Source organism: Mercenaria mercenaria, chromosome 5, assembly GCF_021730395.1.
Source record: "Mercenaria mercenaria strain notata chromosome 5, MADL_Memer_1, whole genome shotgun sequence".
In the NCBI taxonomy this organism is placed as follows: domain Eukaryota; kingdom Metazoa; phylum Mollusca; class Bivalvia; order Venerida; family Veneridae; genus Mercenaria; species Mercenaria mercenaria.
In genome coordinates this window covers 30,089,039-30,110,934 of record NC_069365.1, presented here as the reverse complement: position 1 = coordinate 30,110,934, position 21,896 = coordinate 30,089,039, and the positions used below count along the sequence as shown (strand labels likewise).

The following is a 21,896-nucleotide window of genomic DNA, read 5'->3' as shown; positions in this document are numbered from 1 at the left end:
TGTTACTAAGGAAATAGAATCAGAGGTTTTGTCAAAAATCAATAAATTTCAGTATGTGGCTGTGTGTGACTTTTTTGTTACTAGAGTACGTTCTATAGGGATGTTACCTTTTGTTACCTATGTTACTAAGAAAATAGAATCAGAGGTTTTGTCAAAAATCAATAAACTTCAGTATGTGACTGTATGTGACTTTGTTCTTACTAGAGTTATATAGGGATGTTACCTTTTGTTACCAATGTTACTAAGAAAATAAAATCACATGTTCTGTCAAAAATCAATAAATTTCAATATGTGACTGTCTGTAACTTTTTTGTTACTAGAGTTATATAGGGATGTTACCATTTGTTACCTATGTTAACAAAAGAATAAAATCAGAGGTTTTGTCATAATTCTATGAATTTCAGATAGTTTTCAAAAAGCAGTTTTTGTGACTTTCTGATTATTCAATAATGACGGTTTGTTACTGGTCACAAAAATAGTAGTTGCTGTAGAAAAATTCAAAAACCTGCCATATATGTCCATAACCGGAACCGGAAAACTGATTTCGTTGTCTGTATGAAGAAGTCTCCCGAAGACACGATACTTTACATTTAATTAAATGGTTTATTCACCTCAAGGTTCAAAATGTCTCGTGATAGTATGTCTAAAATCCTTCATATGTGTTAAAAGTGTTAAGTTATTGATGAAATTACTTGTTTTATTTTTCATAAAAATGATCGAACATTTTTCAAATAATAAAATAATAATTGCAAAACATTTATACATTGAATTTGAAAATCAACACCTTCACAAAGGACTAAGCCGTAATTTTAATCATGCGATAGGATCCGGTAATACGGAACGGCTCTAACCCTCACGTGACTGACAAACGGGCAAAATGGTGGCCTCCATTGCACAGAAAGTTGTCGGCAGAATAATTTCCTCAAAAAAGTCGTTTCTTTTGCAAAGACCAGAGTTGTACGCTGTTATTTCAAAGAGATCAAATAGTTATGGGAATGTTTTGAAGGGTGACACAGTGCGCATAGGTTGCGCTTCCGGATTCTGGGGAGATTCTATGGTTGCAGGTTTGTTTACATTGCAAAGGGAGGTAACTTTGCAAGCATTGTAATATAATTTAAATTATGGAAAGGGGAACAACTTGTTCAGGGTGTTGCAGCTCAGTTTGTCTTAAATGGCGAAAATATATTGACTGAAGATTGGCAGGGGCAGATTGGGAGGGAGGAGGGTACTGACCCCAAAATGGGTACAAGGTAGGTTATGTCTGTGTTGTACTGCTTAACAATCGTTAACGATTATGACAAGCAGACCTGTGCGTTGTCAGCGCCATGAGAAAGTTCTTCTAAAAATGCACGAAAACGGAGTCAGAGGTAACCCACTAAGATGGGTCAAAAGCTTCTTAGATAATAGGATCCAATCAGTAGTTCTAAAGTAAACCCTGAGAGAGAAAATACCAAGGTCCCTACTGGGGCTCGAACCCCGGACCTCGAGATCTGTAGGCAGACACTCAACCATGACGCTAAGATTAACCCAACAGCAAGGCTGTTGAAGTGCCTATAAACTACTACACTACACTCCTAAAAGGCCAACCTCTGATGCCATCACAGTATCATCAGTGCCCACAGGGTCTGTACTTGGTCCCTGCTCTTCTAGCTACATAAATGACCTCCACAAAACGTCAGCTCAAAGTCCGTCTGTTTTGCGATGACACGGCAATATATCTTAACTCTGACATCTGCAGACCAATCTTCACTCTCCAAAATGACTCAAACTTCTAGAAAGTGGGATTGGAGTGGATATGAGTTCACCCTCCAAATGTCAAGTTATCCATGCCACTAGAAAGAAACATCTATCCTACCCAGTATTACTACATGGAGTCCAGCTTGAATTGGTCAGCTCAGCTAAAATACCTTTGGGGTGGATATCTCAAATGATCTATCTTGGACATCACATAAACAGGTCAACAAGAAAGCTAACCAAACCTTAGGGTTTCTCGAAGAAACATAAGGTCAAATCCGAACCATAGGACATTGCTTATCAGACTCTACTCCGACCCCAGCTTGAATATGCCTCGAGTATGGTCACCCAACTCAACCAATGACCAAATGAAAGCGTTCAAAGGAGACCAAGACCGAATATGGCCGTACTTTCAGTGTAAACAGATATGCTACACTCCCTAAAAAAAAAACAAAGAAAATATCAAACAGGGAATGCCATGTTCCAAAAACGCAGCCTCCCCAAAATGAAACCCACAGCATGCAGACGTGCACACTACAAACACACACACACACACCCGCACTCGCATACAAAGCAAACACACAAGGACAAAACAAACAAATAAAGGAACACCCTAAACCTTCGTGGACTGGATTTAAGGCGTATTGATTATAGGTTATCACTCTTCTTTAAGATTCATCATGATCTGTTTGCCATCCCAATCGAAGATTACCTGACCCCAATGACCCGCTGATGATGTTCGCTATGGCCATTCCCTAAGTTATAGGTTAATTACTGCAACCACTGACTATTGCAAGTTTTCTTATTTTCCAAGAACAGTGTACCATTGGAACCAACTTTCCCTCAGTGTCGCCACATCTCCCTACCCTAGAGCTGTTCAGTGCTGCATGTCTTGCCCTAGTTATCCTGCAAACTCAAGTTTTAACCTTTTTTATATCACCAAATTTATTTATAGTTTCTTCCACTATATTCTTTCTCTTCCTGATTTTGACACGCAAAACGTCTACGTTCCCGCAAGGGGTTTGACGGCAACGGCAGATAGATCGATAGTCAGGGATAGCTGTTAAAAATAGTAAAAACAGAGAAGTTATGTGCATCACAAAGATCAAGTAAAAGAACTATTTTACAGGCCAGCTTAAAAGTAAAAGCAGGAAGTTGAATTAGAACTGATAGAAAGGTGGCAGCTTCCCAGCAAATGTTTCTAAGCTGGGACTAGCTTGCAAAGACACAGGGAGACTGTTCCACAGATGTATACTTCTATGAAAGAAGGAGTTTGCATGATAGTGTGTCTTTGAATACGGTATCAAATAGTTCAGGTTTCTAGTTCTTGTAAGATGACTGTGGTCAACAAAAACAAGGTGTTGTTGGATTTTATACAACATAGTAACTGCACTGATCTTATGGCATTGTTCTAGGGTTTGCCAGTTTAATTCATTTACCATTTTGGAAACACTACTGGTGTAACGGTAGTCATTATAAACATATCTTGCTGCAGGTCTTTGAACTCTATTTTGAGGGTTAGGTATTTTTGCCATGGATGCCATATGGTGGAACAATACTCTAACTGGGGTCTAACGTAAGTTTTATATGCAACCTCTTTGACTCTTTTATTTGGTGTTTTTACATTTCGTTTGAGGAATCTTAGGGAATTATTTGTTTTGGATGTTATGTTGTTGATATTATTGGCCCATGATAGGTGTTTGCTGATGGTTACACCTAGATACTTGGCAGAATCAGCCGATTTTAACTCGATGTCATGCAGCTTATAAGGGAAGATTACAGGGTTTCTTTTGTGACTGATTCTGAGGACTTCACACTTGTCTGGATTGAATTCCATGGACCAATCAGACTCCCAGGGTTCGAGGCTTAAAAGGTCTTCCTGTAGAGCTTGGGCATCACTGTTGGATTTGAACGTAACATAGACTATCGTTACAGCATATACACCATAATATATAATTCACTCTTGTATAATACTTAAGCAATACTGATTTCTACAGAAGTCAGTCATTAAATGCCTGGACTATTGATTTTAAAACAAGGTAATTCAGAGGTTTGGTAACTGGACCGCTGAAAATTCAACATGAAGATAAAAGACAAAAATGGAAATATAAAAAAATGATCATACATTTTGAGTAGAAAAAAATTCTGACTGGTACAATTCCAGTGAGTTGGGCTGAAGGGTCAAACAAAAAAAAGTTATTTTAGGCCTCACAGTGCCTAGGTGTCCGGTAACCAGACCTCTAGACCCGGAGTCTAGAGGTACGACCCATACAGGGCTGTCTAGATTTCGGTAATCAATATGAATACTGAGAACGATATTTATATAGAGAAGACTGTATTTTATTGTTTTAAAACAACAGATGATTTCAAAAATTTGCTCTTGTATTTTTCTCGCCGTTTTAAATACATTGTAAGTGACAGGAAACTGAAGTATCTATAATTCTTTAATCCCGGAGTCTTGGGAGAAAAAAGATTGCAAATTCGATAATAAATAGCAATTTGTATGCCGTAATCACCATAATCGGAAGCTTTTATCAAATTCTTGTTTTTCTCGGGACTGATGAATTAAAGTAATAAACTTATATTTTCTTTAGTATTTAAAACATGGATTGTGCTTGTGAATTGTTGAATTTTTTGTACTGCTTGAGTAAGTAAATAATGGTGACCAACGGAAATAGGTTAAAATTTCATATTCAATATGCCTCGAACCCGAGTGAGATCTAATCATAAATGAAATATTTACAACAACAAAAAACAAAGTAATAACGGCAACGTTATGACAACTTATCATAACTTTTTCTAGCAATTACCTTATACACTGGTATTAAACAGTACCGGTACATTATAGTACATGTATATTTATTACCGGACCCCTAGCCACTTCCTTTCTTTATGATTTACATCAGATATTCCTGAGGTTGAAGTTATAGACTGCCTTGTAAACAACATCAATTCTGGTTAACAAACTGACCTAAGTCTTTGAGAAATCTGTAAGGCATTTGACAAGGAAAACCATTTCAAACTAATACACAACATCTCTCCTGACATCACCAAAAATAAGAATATCATTAAACATTTTATAACTATCTTGGTAAGTTTTAGAATCTATCCCTCATGCAAAATATCTTGGACTAGATCTGTCCTCATACCTTGATTATAATCATATCTTAATTGTAATACCCACATCATAGTGGTATCTTAACTGTAACATGCACATGTCAATGGTATCTACAACTGTAATATCCACATGTCAATGGTATCTTAACTGTAATGCCCACATCTCAAAAGTATCTTAACTGTAACATCCGCATGTCAGTGGTATCTTCACAGTAACACCCACATCTCAATGGTATCTTAACTGTAACATCTCCATGTTAGCTTAACAGTTATAGTATCTTAATTGTAACACTCACATCTCAGCAGTATCTTAACTGTTATACCCTCGTCTCAGTGGTATCGTAACTGTAACACCCACATCTCAACAGTATCTTACTGTAACACCCACATGTCAGTGGTATCATAACTCTAATCCCCTTATCTTAACTCTAACATCCACATTGTGACAGGAAAGGCCGTACCGGCGACAGTAACCATCAGAACAAATCAACACCCTTTACAATATTTACAAATTTATTTACAAAAGATGATTATTAACAATGAATAGATATGAAAAGAAAAAAAAACTGATTATCAGAAAGAAAAAAAAAATTCAGTATCTCTAGATACAAAAGTTCTTATAGTCCATTCTAATCTGACGTGACACAGGTCTTTAATGTAATTGTGAACTTTAAGTAGCACAAACAAAACATATCTCAAAATCCAGTCCCTTTAAACCGTGAATACGTTGATTCCGTGTTGGCTCCCTATGGTGGTAGGTGATTGCATCCCTGAGCTGACTTCAGAGGATAACAAAAATCATCGTCTTTGCGGTTTACGGCACAACCATGGGACGTAAGCTCTGCGCTGGGAATATCACATCCAGGCGAGTGAAGACAAGTGAACCTCGGGCATTGTACTTCCGGGTTATGACATCACCAGGTAAAATCGTCTGGCGGAAGAAGCTAAAATATATAACATATGGTAAGCACCATAGCAAAACAAATAAGTCAGGGCATAAAACTGCTCCTTTGGGTACACCATACCTCCGTAGGCTCCCATAAATAATACGTGCTACTTATACAAAACATATGTGCTACTAAGTTCAAACGTCACATGATTAAAATACGTCACTTATTACTTCCATATTACAAAGATTACTTACTTAAAAGACTAAAGTTAAAGTATGAAATGATATGAAAAGTATATGATGAAACATTATAGATACGGACATGATAAACTGCAGCCATTATTTACAACTACAAATTAACAAAATTCAATGTAAATCAAACGTTATATGAGAGTTGGCATCCATATAATATCTAATGCCATACACTACAACGGACATTAATTAGATGTGCTATAGACTGGCACACAATTACAAATTACAATAATATATTACAAACATGGCACTAGACTTGCCATATAGATTTATACATAACAATACAATGCAGTAATGGCGTTCCATAATAACGAAATGTTTGACATAAGTTTTTGAAACAAAGTACTTTATAAATATCATGTTACAAATTTCAGTCCAAATTTTACATCTTATATAAATGAAACATTTTAGATTCCTCTTTCGAAATAATTTACAAAAGTCTGAAAAATTTAATAAATCATCCTGACATACCGAAACTAGCTAAAATTATATGCCGAAAAGTAAATGTTACAGAATTCTGTAGAATGAACAAAAATTTACCAAATAAAAATCGTAATGCAAAAATCATACAAAAATCTAACAAATAAATTTCTTACCTCGATCGAGCATAAATTTCTAGCAAGAAAATAATTCAGACATAGATTCGTCTATAAAGTCGGAAGGTGGTGTGCGCAAGGCATATCTAGTCCAGTCTATTTAAAGGGTAATGTCCTGCCAAATACTAAATTTCATGGGATTCACGGTTAAGCCGTGAGCTCCGACTATTGTCATTTTCACGGGATTCACGATATAGCCGGGAAATCTGACTACTTTGGCGCGAATTTAAATTGACAATTTGAGGCCCATTATAGTGGTTTTGGGGATAAAAACATAAATTACTGAAGTTTATAAAATATCAACTTTCTTATTACTGAACAGAATTGAATGAAATTTACATGGAAATTTAAGTTATGAAATACAGAAAAACATGAGAGGTATTTCATGCGTGAAATCTGACATTTACCTCAATAACTCAAAAATTTACAAAAAGATGATGCAATACCTGCATTTACAATACAGATAAAATAAGGCCCGTATGTCAATTTGTGACACACATGTCAATGTTATCTTAACTGTAATACTAAAATCTCAATGGTATCTTAACTGTACTACCCACATCTCCATGTTACAAAATGTAGCTTAACTGTGACACGAACACATCAACAGTATCTCAACTGTAACACTCACATCTCAACAGTATCTTAACTGTTACACACACATCTCAACAGTATCTAAACTGTAACATCCAAAAACATCTCAACAGTATCTTGAATATAACATCTACAAGTCTGAAATATTTGAGTAAATTACAACAGAGATATGATTTCAGACTCGTAGCAGTGGGTCTAATCACCTGTCAGACTACTAGTAAGCAGGTACAGCAATCCTTAAGCAATGCCCCATCTTGTATACAAACACCTTTCAGATTAAGCAGAAATCTTCCCAGTAACATTGCTACTGTACATGAACTGGCCTAGTTCCAGCAGGTTGTGGTAAATAAATAGGTTCAGTCTTTTGAAGGATGTATATTGTCCTGCAAAGTATGATAACAAATAAGTCCTCTTTCATTTGGATGCATCAAAAAATTATAAACGTCTTTATCGTATAATTTCAGCTCCACAACTGATCCACATGGGGAAGTTGGACTACCTGGTGTTTGACTACCTCTCAGAAATCACCATGTCACTTCTTGCTGCTGTAAAGAAGAAAACTAACGTAACTATACAACAATCACTTTTGCTTGTTGATTAGTTCAAGTAGACCTTTACTAGGACATGTAAAGATCTTTGATTCAGTTGCATTTTTACTCTTTGTAGTCAATTTAAAGGAATGACTAGTTGGAAGCCTGTTTGTTATATGATCTCACCTTAAACATTGAGTTAGTATTTTGTCTGCCATCTAAATGGTAAATCTGTCTTGTCATTTACAGAAAACTAGTTACAGTGAAAAATCATGCAGTATATCTCTGTGAAGTTAATATGCTGATTTCTTATGTCAGCACAAAATGAAACACTGGTAGCACAAGTATTTTAATGATTGTTATACTTAAGCAGTGTACGTACATGTTTACTTCAGCCACTGAGTTCACCAGTGTAGCATACATATTACTCAAGCCACTGCTAATTTTGATGTACAAATATTTATTGTAGGGAGCTGGGGGATTCACTCCTGATTTTGTCCAAGTTGCCATGGCACCACACATCAAAGATATCAAGAGCAAAGGTAAAGTACTTTATTTAGTTTGACTGCATTTGGAAAATGTGTGTCTCAATTGGCTGCATTTTGATTGTGTATAACTGAACTGGCTGCTGTTAGGGCAAGTTTGAATTGACTGACTACATTTAGACATGTAGTCTGTACTTGCTGCTTTTAGATGTATATGACTGGACTGACTGCATTTAGGTATGTATGACTTGACTGACTGCATTTATATGTACGTATAGGCTGGCTGCATTTATGAGACATGTATGACCAGGCTGGCTGCATTTATTATATGTGTATAACTAAGCTGGCTGCATTTGTGTAGACATGTATGACTAGGCAGACTGCATTTATTATATGTGTATAACTAAGCTGGCTGCATTTGTGTAGACATGTATGACTAGGCAGGCTGCATTTATGTAGACATGTATGACTAGGCTGGCTGACGATGGGTATGACTGGGCTGGATGCAGTGGGATGGTGTATGACTGGATCGACTGATGATGTGAACTGTTTATACAAATTTGACTGCATTTAATAAATGGTGTACGACTAGGCTGATATTTGTCTGACATGGACTGCGTTTAGACAGTGTATGACTAGGACTGGATTGGCTGACAATGTGTACTGTATCTGAATTTGACTGATTTGCCAGTGATTAACATTTAACTAATATTCACCTACTCAGTTTCAAACCAGTCTTGCTGTAAGACATTATTTACTGTGCTTTTTTCATTTCAGGAGTAAAAGTGATCAGTAATGCAGGAGGGGTTAACCCTGAAGCTTGTGCCGCAGCTCTTAAAACTGTATGTGAGGCTGCAAATGTTGATCTCAGCATTGCTGTGGTGACTGGGGATGATCTTATGTCACAGGTAATCAGTCATTAGAATGTATGGTTGAGCAGTCAAACCTATATGTATTGTGTTAATTATTGGGGGTGATTTCATGCTGAAGATAAAATCATCATAAAAGTTTTTATCTTACCTGTTCAAGCCATGTGCCAGTTTTTATGAAAGGACAGCACGCTAATCATGACAGTTTGAAATGAAAAACTTAATTGCCATTTTACCTTTCCCACCTAATGCTCATAAATGGAGGCACTGGTCCTTGTATTTTATTTAGTCTGCTAAATTTCTAAAATGGATTGATCAATCATTCAATTTGGGCAATACGATTTATTATTCCAAGAATGAAAATTTACTGACAGAATAACGAACAGTGCGGACCGAGGCCTGCATGGATGTGCAGGCTGATCTTTATCTGCACTGGTCGCAAAGGCAGAATCACTTGCCGCCAGCAGGCTAAAAGTTAGTCCTTCCACCAGCATATTTTGTATCTCAGCTAAACCTTTTAAACAATTCAAGGGATTCCAACAAAACTTTACACAAACATTTATCATAATGAGAAGCTGCTCTGTCGTAAACAAGGGTCTGTACACCCAAGTTTAAAGTCACAAACCAGGATGAAGGGGCTGTTCTTCAAAGCTCTAAGTCACAAACAGGGGTGAAGGATCTGTACTTCCAGGTCACATAAGGGTGAAGGATCTGTACCTCAAGTTAAAGGTTACACACAAGGATGAAGGGTCTGTGCTTCAAGTTTAAGGTCACACACAAGGACGAAGGGTTCAATGTCACACGCACGGGTTAAGGGTCTGTACTTGCAAGTTCCAAGGTCACACACAAAGGTGAAGTGTCTGTATTTGGAAGTTCAAGGTCATAAACAAGGGCGAAGGGTCTGTTCTTCCAAGTTCAAGGTCACACACACAAGTGAAGGGTCTGTACCTGCAAATTCAAGGTCCCAAACAAGGGTGAAGTGTCTGTACTTCCAAGTTCAGTGTCACAAACAAGGTCCTGATTATAAACTCTAGCCCACAGCATTCTAGGGGGTGGTAGAGTGACATCTTGTGTTCTGTATAAAACAGTGTTATTATAATAAGGTTTGCAGAATAATTTTATTTGCACTTTCTTGTAATTTAGGGACATACTGGTGGTTGAATTACAAGGTTTTGTGGCAGTAAAGTAGACTAAACTCTCATTGATGATGCTACCAAAGTACATTCTGGTGTGTGTCCAAGCTTTTTATTATGCCCCCGCAGGGAGGCATATTAGTTTTCAACTGTCCGTCCGTTCGTCACAACGTGAACTTTTTGCATGAAGGCACTTTACTCGCGAACCACTGCACCCAGGACCTTAAAACTTCACATGCTGATAGTACTTATTGAGTACACGACCCCTACTGACTTTGGGGTCACCAGGTCAAAGGTCAAGGTCACAGGGGCCAATGTTAACTTTTTGCATGTCCGTTTGTCACAGCGTTAACTTTTTGCATGAAGGCACTTTACTCGCAAACCACTACACCCAGGACCTTCAAACTTCACTTGCTGATAGTACTTATTGAGTACACGACCCCTACTGACTTTGGGGGTCACCAAGTCAAAGGTCAATGTCACAGAGGCCAATGTCAACTTTTTGCATGAAGGCACTTTACTTGAGAACCACTGCACCCAGGACCTTCAAACATTACATGCTGATAGTGCTTATTGAGTACAGGACCCGTACTGACTTTGGGGTCACCAGGTTAAAGGTCATGGTCACAGAGGCCGATGTTAACTTTTTGCATGAAGGCGCTTAACTCGCGAACCACTTCACCCAGGACCTCCAAACTTCACATGCTGATAGTACTTATTGAGTACATGACCTTACTGACTTTGGGGTCACCAGTTCAAAGGTCAAGGTCACAGGGGCCAATGTTAACTTTTTGCATGAAGGCACTTTACTCGAGAACCACTGCACCCAGGACCTTCAAACTTCACATGCTGATAGTACTTATTGAGTACACGACCCCTACTGACTTTGGGGTCACCGGGTCAAGGTCACCAGGTCAAAGGTCAAGGCCCCGCATGGGCATTTGTCACCATTAGTGACAGCTCTTGTTTTGATAATTGTTTTGTGTTGTTCATTCTTTAAAGTAACCAATGAAATTTATTCAAGCCAATGGACACTTTAAATATACATCAGTGTGTTTATTTTCCCCCTAGATACCAGAGTTGCAGAGTTCAGGAATCACAGAAATGAACAGTGGTATTTCCATGCCTACCAGTATAACCAGTATGAATGCCTACCTTGGGTAAATATTCTCAACTAAATGGCAGCTTTAGGTGGCATTTAGTTTGCATTTTGTTAAATCATATTTAGAGAGGGTATAGGCCTAGTCGTGTTAAGAAAGTTCTTTTAAATCTGTAAACAGCACAGAACTAATTATAGATCTTCTGGCTACCAAAAGATATATGTTATTAGAAAGAACATATCTTATTTGTCATCAGTTTTTGTACCAAGGCTTATAGCTTGAGGTAAACCCCTCCATCCAAAAGTTTTACTGTAGGTCATAAAATTAATTTGAAGACAGTTCCCTCAAACAAGGGATAATGCATAAAATGCAAAATTTAAAGATTTAAGCAGAAAAAAGTTCATCAAGTGTTATAAACCATGTTAAGAATCTAACACGTGTGTTTGTTTTTTTTTCATTATTTTTTTCTTCTTTATATCATTGACATTAACGGAACATCAAAAATTTCAAACATTTGTTCTTTACAGATGTGTATTATTTTGATAATGTAGTGTATAAAAAACCAAACACGCAGTCAATTTACAATTTACTTATATTCCAACAATTCGGCTGCATGCCTTCTTCAAGGAATAATAATAATAACGGATATAACGTCATAGTACGTCACTTGAAAATTGCGGGAAACAGACAGCAGTAGAATAGACACAACGTTAAAGCAGATATATGCATTTAGTACATTTGAATAAGCAAGATTTAAATATCAAAACATAAATCAGCAGTAACGTGACGTATAATGTAAAGAAGCATCGGATCAAAATGATACAAAAGTTCCTATGAAAATTAAGAAAAAGACGAATAGGAACAAACGATACTAATAAAATGAATGATTTGAGAACCAAATTCCTTATTAACGTGGTCAAATGGTGCAAATGAAAAATCGTCAATTTACTGTGATGGGCCATTGAAATGGGCTGCAACATAAGAAGAGTAACTTGGATATGAGAAGTTTCTGATATCAAAGCAGTGGCTATTCATACGTTTTGATACATTTCGATTTCTCTGACCAACATATGTTTGTTGTTGTTTTTAGCTCACCTGTCACAAAGTGACAAGGTGAGCTTTTGTGATCGCACGGTGTCCGTCGTCCGTCCGTCCGTAAACTTTTGCTTGTGACCACTCTAGAGGTCACATTTTTCATGGGATCTTTATGAAAGTTGGTCAGAATGTTCTTTTTGATGATATCTAGGTCAAGTTCGAAACTGAGTCACGTGCCGTCAAAACCTAGGTCAGTAGGTCTAAAAATAGAAAAACCTTGTGACCTCTCTAGAGGCCATATATTTCAAAAGATCTTCATGAAAATTGGTCAGAATGTTCACCTTGATGATATCTAGGTCAAGTACGAAACTGGGTCACGTGCCTCAAAAACTAGGTCAGTAGGTCTAAAAATAGAAAAACCTTGTGACCTCTCTAGAGGCCATATTTTTCATGGGATCTGTATGAAAGTTGGTCTGAATGTTCATCTTGATGATATCTAGGTCAAGTTCGAAACTGGGTCACGTGCGGTCAAAAACTAGGTCAGTAGGTCTAAAAATAGAAAAACCTTGTGACCTCTCTAGAGGCCATATATTTCATGAGATCTTCATGAAAATTGGTCTGAATGTTTACCTTGATGATATCTAGGTCAAGTTTGAAAGTGGGTCACATGCTGTCAAAAACTAGGTCAGTAGGTCAAATAATAAAAAAAACTTGTGACCTCTCTAGAGGCCATATTTTTCATGGGATCTGTATGAAAGTTGGTCTGAATGTTCAACTTGATGATATCTAGGTCAAGTTCGAAAGTGGGTCACGTGCTATCAAAAACTAGGTCAGTAGGTCAAATAATAGAAAAACCTTGTGACCTCTCTAAAGGCCATATTTTTCATGGGATCTGTATGAAAGTTGGTCTGAATGTTCATCTTGATGATATCTAGGTCAAGTTCGAAACAGGGTCATGCGCGGTCAAAAACTAGGTCAGTAGGTCTAAAAATAGAAAAACCTTGTTACCTCTCTAAAGGCCATATTTTTCATGGGATCTGTATGAAAGTTGGTCTGAATGTTCACCTTGATGATATCTAGGTCAAGTTTGAAACTTGGTCACGTGCGGTCAAAAACTAGGCCAGTAGGTATAAAAATAGAAAAACCTTGTGACCTCTCTAGAGGCCATATTTTTCAATATGCAAATAATAAAAAAACCTTGTGACCTCTCTAGAGGCCATACTTTTCATGGGATCTGTATGAAAGTTGGTCTGAATGTTCATCTTGATGATATCTAGGTCAAGTTTGAAACTGGGTCAACTGCGGTCAAAAACTAGGTCAGTAGGTCTAAAATTATTAAAATATTTTCACCTCTCTAAAGGCCATATTTTTCAGTGGATCTTCATGAAAATTGATCTGAATGTTCACCTTGATAATATCTAGGTCAGTTTCGAAACTGGGTCACGTGCGGTCAAAAACTAGGCCAGTAGGTATAAAAATAGAAAAACCTTGTGACCTCTCTAGAGGCCATATTTTTCATGAGATCTTCATGAAAATTAGTGAGAATGTTCACCTTGATGATATCTAGGTAAAGTTCAAAACAGGGTCAAGTACCTTCGAAAACTAGGTCAATAGGTCAAATAATAGAAAAACCTTGTGACCTCTCTAGAGACCATATTTTTCAATGGATCTTCATGAAAATTGGTCAGAATTTTTATCTTGATAATATCTAGGTCAAGTTCAAAACTGGGTCACATGAGCTCAAAAACTAGGTCACTATCTCAAATAATAGAAAAATTGACGTCATACTCAAAACTGGGTCATGTGGGAAGAGGTGAGCGATTCAGGACCATCATGGTCCTCTTGTTTTAGCTCACCTGTCACAAAGTGACAAGGTGAGCTTTTGTGATCGCGCAGCGTCCGTCGTCCGTGCGTAAACTTTTGCTTATGACCACTCTAGAGGTCACATTTTTCATGGGGTCTTTTTGAAAATTGGTCTGAATGTTCACCTTGATGATATCAAGGTCAAGTTCGAAACTGGGTCACGTGCGGTCAAAAACTAGGTCAGTAGGTTTAAAAATAGAAAAACCTTGTGACCTCTCTAGAGGTCACATTTTTCATGGGGTCTTTATGAAAATTGGTCAGAATGTTCACCTTGATGATATCTAGGTCAAGTTCGAAACTGGGTCACGTGCCTACAAAAACTAGGTCATAAGGTCAGATAATAGAAAAACATTGTGACCTCTCTAGAGACCATATTTTTCATGGGATTTGTATGAAAGTTGGTCAGAATATTCATCTTGATGATATCTAGGTCAGTTTTGAAACAGGGTCACGTGCGGTCAAAAACTAGGTCAGTAGGTCTAAAAATAGAAAAACCTTGTGACCTCTCTAGAGGCCATACTTGTAAATGGATCTTCTTAAAAGTTGGTCAGAATGTTCATCTTGATGATATCTAGGTCAAATTCAAAAGTGGATTACGTGCCGTCAATAACTAGGTCAGTAGGTCAAATAATATAAAAACCTTGTGACCTCTCTAGAGGCCATATTTTTCATGGGATCTGTATGAAAGTTGGTCTGAATGTTCATCTTGATGATATCTAGGTCAAGTTCGAAACTGGGTCAACTGCGATCAAAAACTAGGTCAGTAGGTCTAAAAATAGAAAAACCTTGTGACCTCTCTAGAGGCCATACTTTTGAATGGATCTTCATGAAAATTGGTCAGAATGTTCACCTTGATGATATCTAGGTCAAGTACGAAAGTGGGTCACGTGCCATCAATAACTAGGTCAGTAGGTCAAACAATAAAAACCTTGTGACCTCTCTAGAGGCCATATTTTTCAATGGATCTTCATGAGAATTGGCCAGAATTTTTATCTTGATGATATCTAGGTCAGGTTCAAAGCTAGGTCACATGAGCTCAAAAACTAGGTCACTATGTCAAATAATAGAAAAAACCATGTCATACTCAGTTCAAAACTGGGTCATGTGGAGACAGGGGAGCGATTCAGGACCATCATGGTCCTCTTGTCTTTATTTTGATAAACAGTTTATATAACTGAAATATAAACATAGAAAATTGCATTATCTTCCTTAATATGGGGTTGTTATGGTGAGTTACAAGAAATTCAGGTAGCGACAAGAGAAATGTTAGAAATATATGTAAAGTCTGTTGGGAATATGGTAGTGTGAACTTTTGGAACAATTTAGCACATAACTGTACAACTAAGTTTGTCATATTCTTCTGATATGATGAACTATTATCATTTTTAACTGTATCTTTCAAGAGTTTTTTTTTTTCATTATTGTAAATATAATATATACATTTCTTATTTCTGTTGTTTAGGGCAGGTCCCATTTCTCGAGCTTTGGATCTGGGTGCAGACATAGTAGTGACAGGACGATGTGTGGACAGTGCCTTGGTGCTAGCACCACTTCTTCATAAAGTGTGTATTTTTGTAACAAGTCGAATAAAATATTGTAAGAAATTATGATCCAAAAGAAATTACCAGCTTTCAATGAAAGGTAAAATTTATGTCTGTTTATAATTGATCTTCAAATAATTCTGGTCACAAATTGTCAGTTTTAAAAAGATAATTGTTAGCTCTATAGTTACTGGTGATATTTCAAGAGCAGACAAATTTAATGAGAGAGGTGTAATTACATTCTGTTACAGTTTCAGTGGAGTATGGAGGACTTTGATGCTCTTGCAAAAGCAAGGTTAGTTTTGGATTTGGATATATAAGATGTTTTCTCTAAGTACTGGTAAAAAGTGTGACAAAATGAACTTGGCGTGTCTGTCGAGTTTAAAATTGTGTTTCCAGAAGCTCGAAGCTTATTAGAATTACTCTCATGGCAAAAGGTTCAGACATAAAATAGGATTATTATGATAGTAGCTAGATCTGGGATGCTCTATTTGGCTTGAGTGGATATTGTCAGGTCAGATCGCACAGGGCACATAAGCACAAGGCGTGTATAAAGAATAATTCAAAAATTCTTTTATGAGAAACTGGTGACCCAATTTTACAATACTTTACATAAATGTTCCCTGAGTGACCGTCTATGAAGTGTTTGAAAAATTAAGATTTGTCAAAAACATGGCCACTAGAGGGCATAGTAATTTTTCTTTTTTATATATATTAAATCATTATGACATGAAGACTGTTGTATTGTATTTTTGCTACATAATTGCAGCCTGGCAGGACATCTTGTAGAATGTGGAGCCCAGGTTACTGGAGGTATATTTACAGACTGGCATACAATCAAAGACTGGTAGGTAAACTTTCCAAAAAGCTGTGTTGTTATGAAAAGACTTGTTTTGTTTCATTGCATAATATACACGTATATATTAGAATGCTCCACTAGTTTATACTTCTATTAAATAACACTACAATGAAATTTCACGTCTCCATGAGCATGAGTGAGCTGAACAATATAAGTAGAAAATCGTGCCACTTTTGTGTGCAGTTTTTATTATTCGTCCAAATAATTTTGCAAGGAAGAAACAAATCATTGAAGTGGAAGGGTTAAAGAGAAAAAGAAAGTAAGCTCAGATGTCTTGATTTTGAGAAATATAAAACGTATTTTAATAAAACATAACTCTTATATAAAGTTTAAGAATTAGTGAATCACAATTACAGGTCTAACATTGGGTTTCCCATAGTTGAATGTGCCTCTGATGGGGATTTTGTGGTAACCAAACCTCCTAAAACAGGTGGTCTCGTCTCCAAGGCAACAGTTGCCGAGCAACTACTGTATGAACTTGGTGACCCTTCCAGATACCAGCTGCCAGATGTAGTCTGTGATTTCACTGATGTCAGACTTGAGGAAGTACAAGGTAACATTGTTTTTAAATAGATGTTGATACAGGGCAGTGATTTATGTACACGATAACGATGATTTAGTAACAGACAGTACAAATTTCTTAAATGATCATTCAGTGATACAACAAAATTATATTTTACATATAAACATGCCAAGTAAAGAATGGCTTTTAAGTCAGTTTTCAACATTGATAGTTTTTGGCATTTTTCATGGATACAGAAATGATGAACAGCATTTACAAAATGTATAAGGTATTTATGGCAGATGAGAAGTCCTTTTACTGTCGAAAAGTAAAACATGTATCTGTATAACAAGAAGTAGTTCTCTTTTCTACAATATTTTTGTTTGTAAAACTGAAGTCTTGACATAATTACTGTAACATAGATATTTTGTAAATGAAAGTGAGTCACCTTTTTGATAGTTGACATGTGATTAACTGTTTATTGACAGATAATTAATTTATGGTTTAAGGTCAAGAAGGTGAAGCAGTATTTGTGTCAGGGGCAAAAGGACTACAGCCATCTCCTAATTATAAGGTAAGCACAAAATAATTCCTAAAAAATGCACGAAAATAAAATCTTTAGTTCCTCCATGGCTTTTATGCAGGAACAAGACTAGTATCATTTGAAAAATTATGCAGATTATTAATAGCTTTTTAAAAGAAAACAAAGACTTTGTTCAGCTTTCAGTATATTAAGTCTTCTTTATAAATACAGTTGAACTTCAATGGCTCGAACTCGGATCTTTCGAACACCCGGGATCGCTCGAACTCTTCGCCCGGTCCCGAATTTATTCCTTCTTTATTCTATATAGTTCTACCTCGGATCGCTTGAACTTCGATAATTCGAACTCTCGAACTCATTTGGTGGTCCCCTCGGCTAAATTACAGCGATAATTACACCTGTTCAGTCGAACAGACAATTTTTGCCGAGATGGCTTGTGTTTACAAAGTTTTTCACACTTCTGCCTGACATTCGCCAAGCTTCCCCTTTAACAGGCGCATGCGTAATTTTCACACGCTTACGTAATTAGCGTCGGTATACGACAAACAAATTAAACAGAGTGACTTTCGTTCACTGCAATGCTTTAATGGGCTTTGATTTATACGAATAAAATTATTTAAAATGATTGAGCAATGTACATACTACGTCTGTCTTTATTTTTTCTGCATAAAAATGGGAGATCCGACGTAAACTTTCATACTGCTTTAGCATGGCTGAACAACTTAGTAAAGGACCCGGATACGTGGGGATAGCTAAGTTGGCTACTGGAAAGCAATAAATTTGATAATATTTGTACTGGACTATGATTCAAAAAGGTTTGTTATTCATGTCTTTCTATTTGATGCTGTCTTCACCAAATTCTTATGATTATATTAGTGTTTTATTTGTGTTTTTTCCGTATCATGTCATGTTTGAAAATAAATAATAAAGCATATTTCAGCGTTCGTTTTTTATTTATCATCATATCATACTCATATTTACAGGGGTGTAAAATTCCTTTTCGCACCACTCGCCCTGCAGGACTAGTAGCTAGTAAACTCTACTCGCCCTTAGTGGACAGTCACTCGCCCTAATAATTGGCATTTTTAATACTGTCACGTTTTATGGAAGGAGTATTATGTACAACAAGCAAATTTCAAACATAACACATAGCTCGTACACTACGTTTCCTTTTTGATTATTCATTTTTGTTACTCTTAAATTTCCTTTTCACACCAGACATTTTTCTTTCACTAATTTTGTCATCTCCACCATCAAGTTGCTCTCCATAATAACTGCATCAATAGTAAAAATAATCACAGTCTAACCCCTACCTTAGTTTCCCAAAGTGTCGGGAAAGTATCAAACATCAGTTATTTTCATTTTCTCAAGACTTATTTCCCAAAAAATAATAATTTTGAAAAGTGTCCTAAAAATATGGACACAATAATCATCATCCACCTACCCGTCTTGGAAACGAAAAAAAAATGTTGACGATCATCGGTAATTATTCTGTTGATAAACTAAGTAATTGGCCTGTTTTCATCATCAATTAACATCCCCTCAAAAAGCTAAAAGAAGTGTGTCGGTATCATGACATCTGAAGTGGAGATCAAAGCGGTATTGTTGCACGAGATTGTCATGGCATTACGTCATATTACAGTTTTCGCGCCATGTGACCTATTTGTCCTCAAGGAATTTACACTATCGTTTGAGAAGAATATTTTATAAAAAAAAAAGACATGTACAACGATTCATTTAAAACTTATAATTTATTAAAAACCGCAACAACATCATTTTGTTTTATTTTAAAAACACATTTCTATTTACGTCCACGAGGTCACGTAACCTATTCCGCCGCACTAACAGAAACCTTTTTACCAAAAAAATCGTTTTACTCAATGTATTTAAATTACTGCCGCTTTTTCATTATTTAAGATTTTTTAATTCTGTTTTTTGTTCTTTCTGGTCAAAAGTCCGAACTTTATGCCCATAGTATGTATCACTTATTTTCTCTTAGAAAGAAATCAGTAATTAAGATCGCGCTGTTTGAAATTTAACAGATGATTATATGAAAATTCGACCGTTTTCATACAAATATGCTTACATTTCCGTCGATATTTTATTGAAATCTTAGTAGAATTCAAATTGTATTACTTCTCAAGCGATGTTTAAAAACTGTAGCGATAATTTAAAAAAAATGAATGCACTATGCGCGTTTTTTGTGTACGTGTCGATAAACAAAAGTAACGGAGATGTAAATTTGATATTACGATAGGTCGCACGTGCTCTCAGAATGGAAAATTACCGGCATGACGTTTTGATATCTTTACGATTCGCAAGGTTTGTTAACGTTTTTCAAGATTCATTAAAGCTACGACGTAAAAAACACTCGCCCGATCGGTCGAGTATACAGCGAGATCCACTCGTCCTATCCAGACTTAAACTCGCCAATGCGAGCGGGCGAGTGGAATTTTACACCCCTGATTTAGGTACACTATGACAATATATTACGATGTAAGGTTTGTAACACATCATGCCCTCGAATTTCCAAATTCAAAATGGCCGCCATTTGGATGGCTCGAACAACGGAAAACTCCAACTAATTTCCACAGGACCCTCCAGTTGGAGCCATCGAAGTTCGACTGTACTAGTAATTATGTGGTGTGGGAGACATATTGATTTACTCCAGTCTGTGTATGTGTCTGTCTGTCTGTGTGTCTGTCTGTCACAAAGCTTGTCCGCACTCTAAGTCGAACATTTCTCATCCGATCTTCACAAAACTTGAACAGAATGTGTTTGACCATAAGACCTCGGCCAAGTTCGATAACTAGCCAAATCCGCCCAGGCACTTTTGAATTATGGCCCTTGAATTACTGATTGGGTCCACTTGTCCAAGCCATCTAATTGAGTCCACTCGTCTAAACCATCTAGAGAAACTAGACATTTTTCATAGGGGCAGTTGTGGGAGACATGTGCTTTTCTCAAAAGCATCTCTAGTATTTCACATGATATAATGCCTGTTTAAAAATACAGTGAAACACCGCTCGCTCAAGGTCGCAAGGAGATGAGCAAAATGCTCGAGTTATCCATGGTTTCGAGTAACCTAAACATTGACCAACATACGAAGAAAATTGAAGTTTTATTTTACTGATTCTCATCAGGACCATTTGCAGAGGAAACTGTGATGCGTAATAATAACATACGCGTGACATTTTAAAAAAAATGTTATCTATGATGTAAGAAGTAATAACATACTTGCTTTGATCTAAAGTAAACAGTAATTGATCCATATTTGATCAATAAAACTTTTCTTTAACCTTCTATCAATAATTAATCTCATTATCAGATCAAATACACTGACAAACAAACATTAAAGATAGTAAGGGAATAGACCACGCAATTCTCACGGCGTGCGAAAATTTTAAATAACCACATTCTGATTCGACGAAGGTGCGAAAAATTTTGACACCTCTGCTCGAGTTAGCCAGAAGCAACAGAGTAAATTAATACACAGGGATCAGGTGTCATGCTCGAGCGATCGAGTTATCGATGCTCGACCCAGCCATGGTAATTTCACATAGAAAGTAGAAGGAAATCAGCCGGGACCACAAGAATTGCTCGAGCGAGCCCGGGTGCTCGAGTCATCGATGCTAGAGCGAGCGGTGTTTCACTGTAGTGTTAAGCTGAATTCAGAAAAGTAGCTTTGTCATGTAACGCATTATGTTTGAAGCAAAGCTTATACATAATTGTAACATCAAAGAAAATACAGGTAATATTATGTAATATGGATCAAAGTAAGTGATGCAGAATTTCTCATATATCAGTGTAATAAAATTCTAATATGAGAAGAAAAAACATGCATTTTAAGGTATATCAGACCCAAATTTTGTATCTGAAAACATGAGCATTTACTACATATAGTGTATGTAAATGTAAAATTAACAAGTTTATGTGTTTTGAAATAGTACACACTGTATACACATATAGCTAAACAGTATAAAAGTGTACAGCCATTTAAAACTGGAAGTTTTTTTTAACAATCATCTGTTACTGCATGACATTTAATTATGAAAGTTCAAACAATTAATATATATATTTAGTAAAGTAAAACATACTTGATGAGGATTTTCTACATTTGAAATAAAAACATAAAGATAAAATATTTTAGTGAATGATGGCCATTGGATATCTTTAAGTGTATCAATGCAAAGCATGTATAAGTGCAGTCAAAAATTATATGTTACACAGTTCTTAATGCAGTGTATTAAAATAAT

The 21,896-nt window shown here is 36.4% G+C and overlaps 1 protein-coding gene and 1 long non-coding RNA gene across 3 annotated transcripts in view; one reads left to right on the top strand and one right to left on the bottom strand.

Moving 5' to 3' along the window:
* Positions 1-849: 849 nt before the first annotated feature.
* The window catches only part of LOC123556747 (uncharacterized), a 35,842-nt gene continuing 14,795 nt past the window's right edge, over positions 850-21,896 (top strand). The window contains exons 1-10 of one of the 2 annotated variants that reach the window (XM_045347691.2): positions 850-1,064; positions 7,647-7,747; positions 8,182-8,254; positions 8,975-9,105; positions 11,271-11,359; positions 15,660-15,759; positions 15,990-16,033; positions 16,508-16,585; positions 16,954-17,150; positions 17,609-17,673. In XM_045347691.2, the coding sequence (XP_045203626.2) occupies positions 878-1,064; positions 7,647-7,747; positions 8,182-8,254; positions 8,975-9,105; positions 11,271-11,359; positions 15,660-15,759; positions 15,990-16,033; positions 16,508-16,585; positions 16,954-17,150; positions 17,609-17,673 (1,065 nt within the window). In that variant the 5' untranslated portion in view covers positions 850-877. The remainder of the gene's footprint in view (positions 1,065-7,646; positions 7,748-8,181; positions 8,255-8,974; positions 9,106-11,270; positions 11,360-15,659; positions 15,760-15,989; positions 16,034-16,507; positions 16,586-16,953; positions 17,151-17,608; positions 17,674-21,896) is intronic. The other variant, XM_045347692.2, reaches the window with a different exon arrangement.
* Positions 5,347-7,609, bottom strand: LOC128556951 (uncharacterized). The gene is made up of 2 exons (XR_008370936.1): positions 6,589-7,609; positions 5,347-5,795 (listed from the first exon to the last, which is right to left on the bottom strand). It is a non-coding gene; the product is annotated as an uncharacterized LOC128556951 (long non-coding RNA).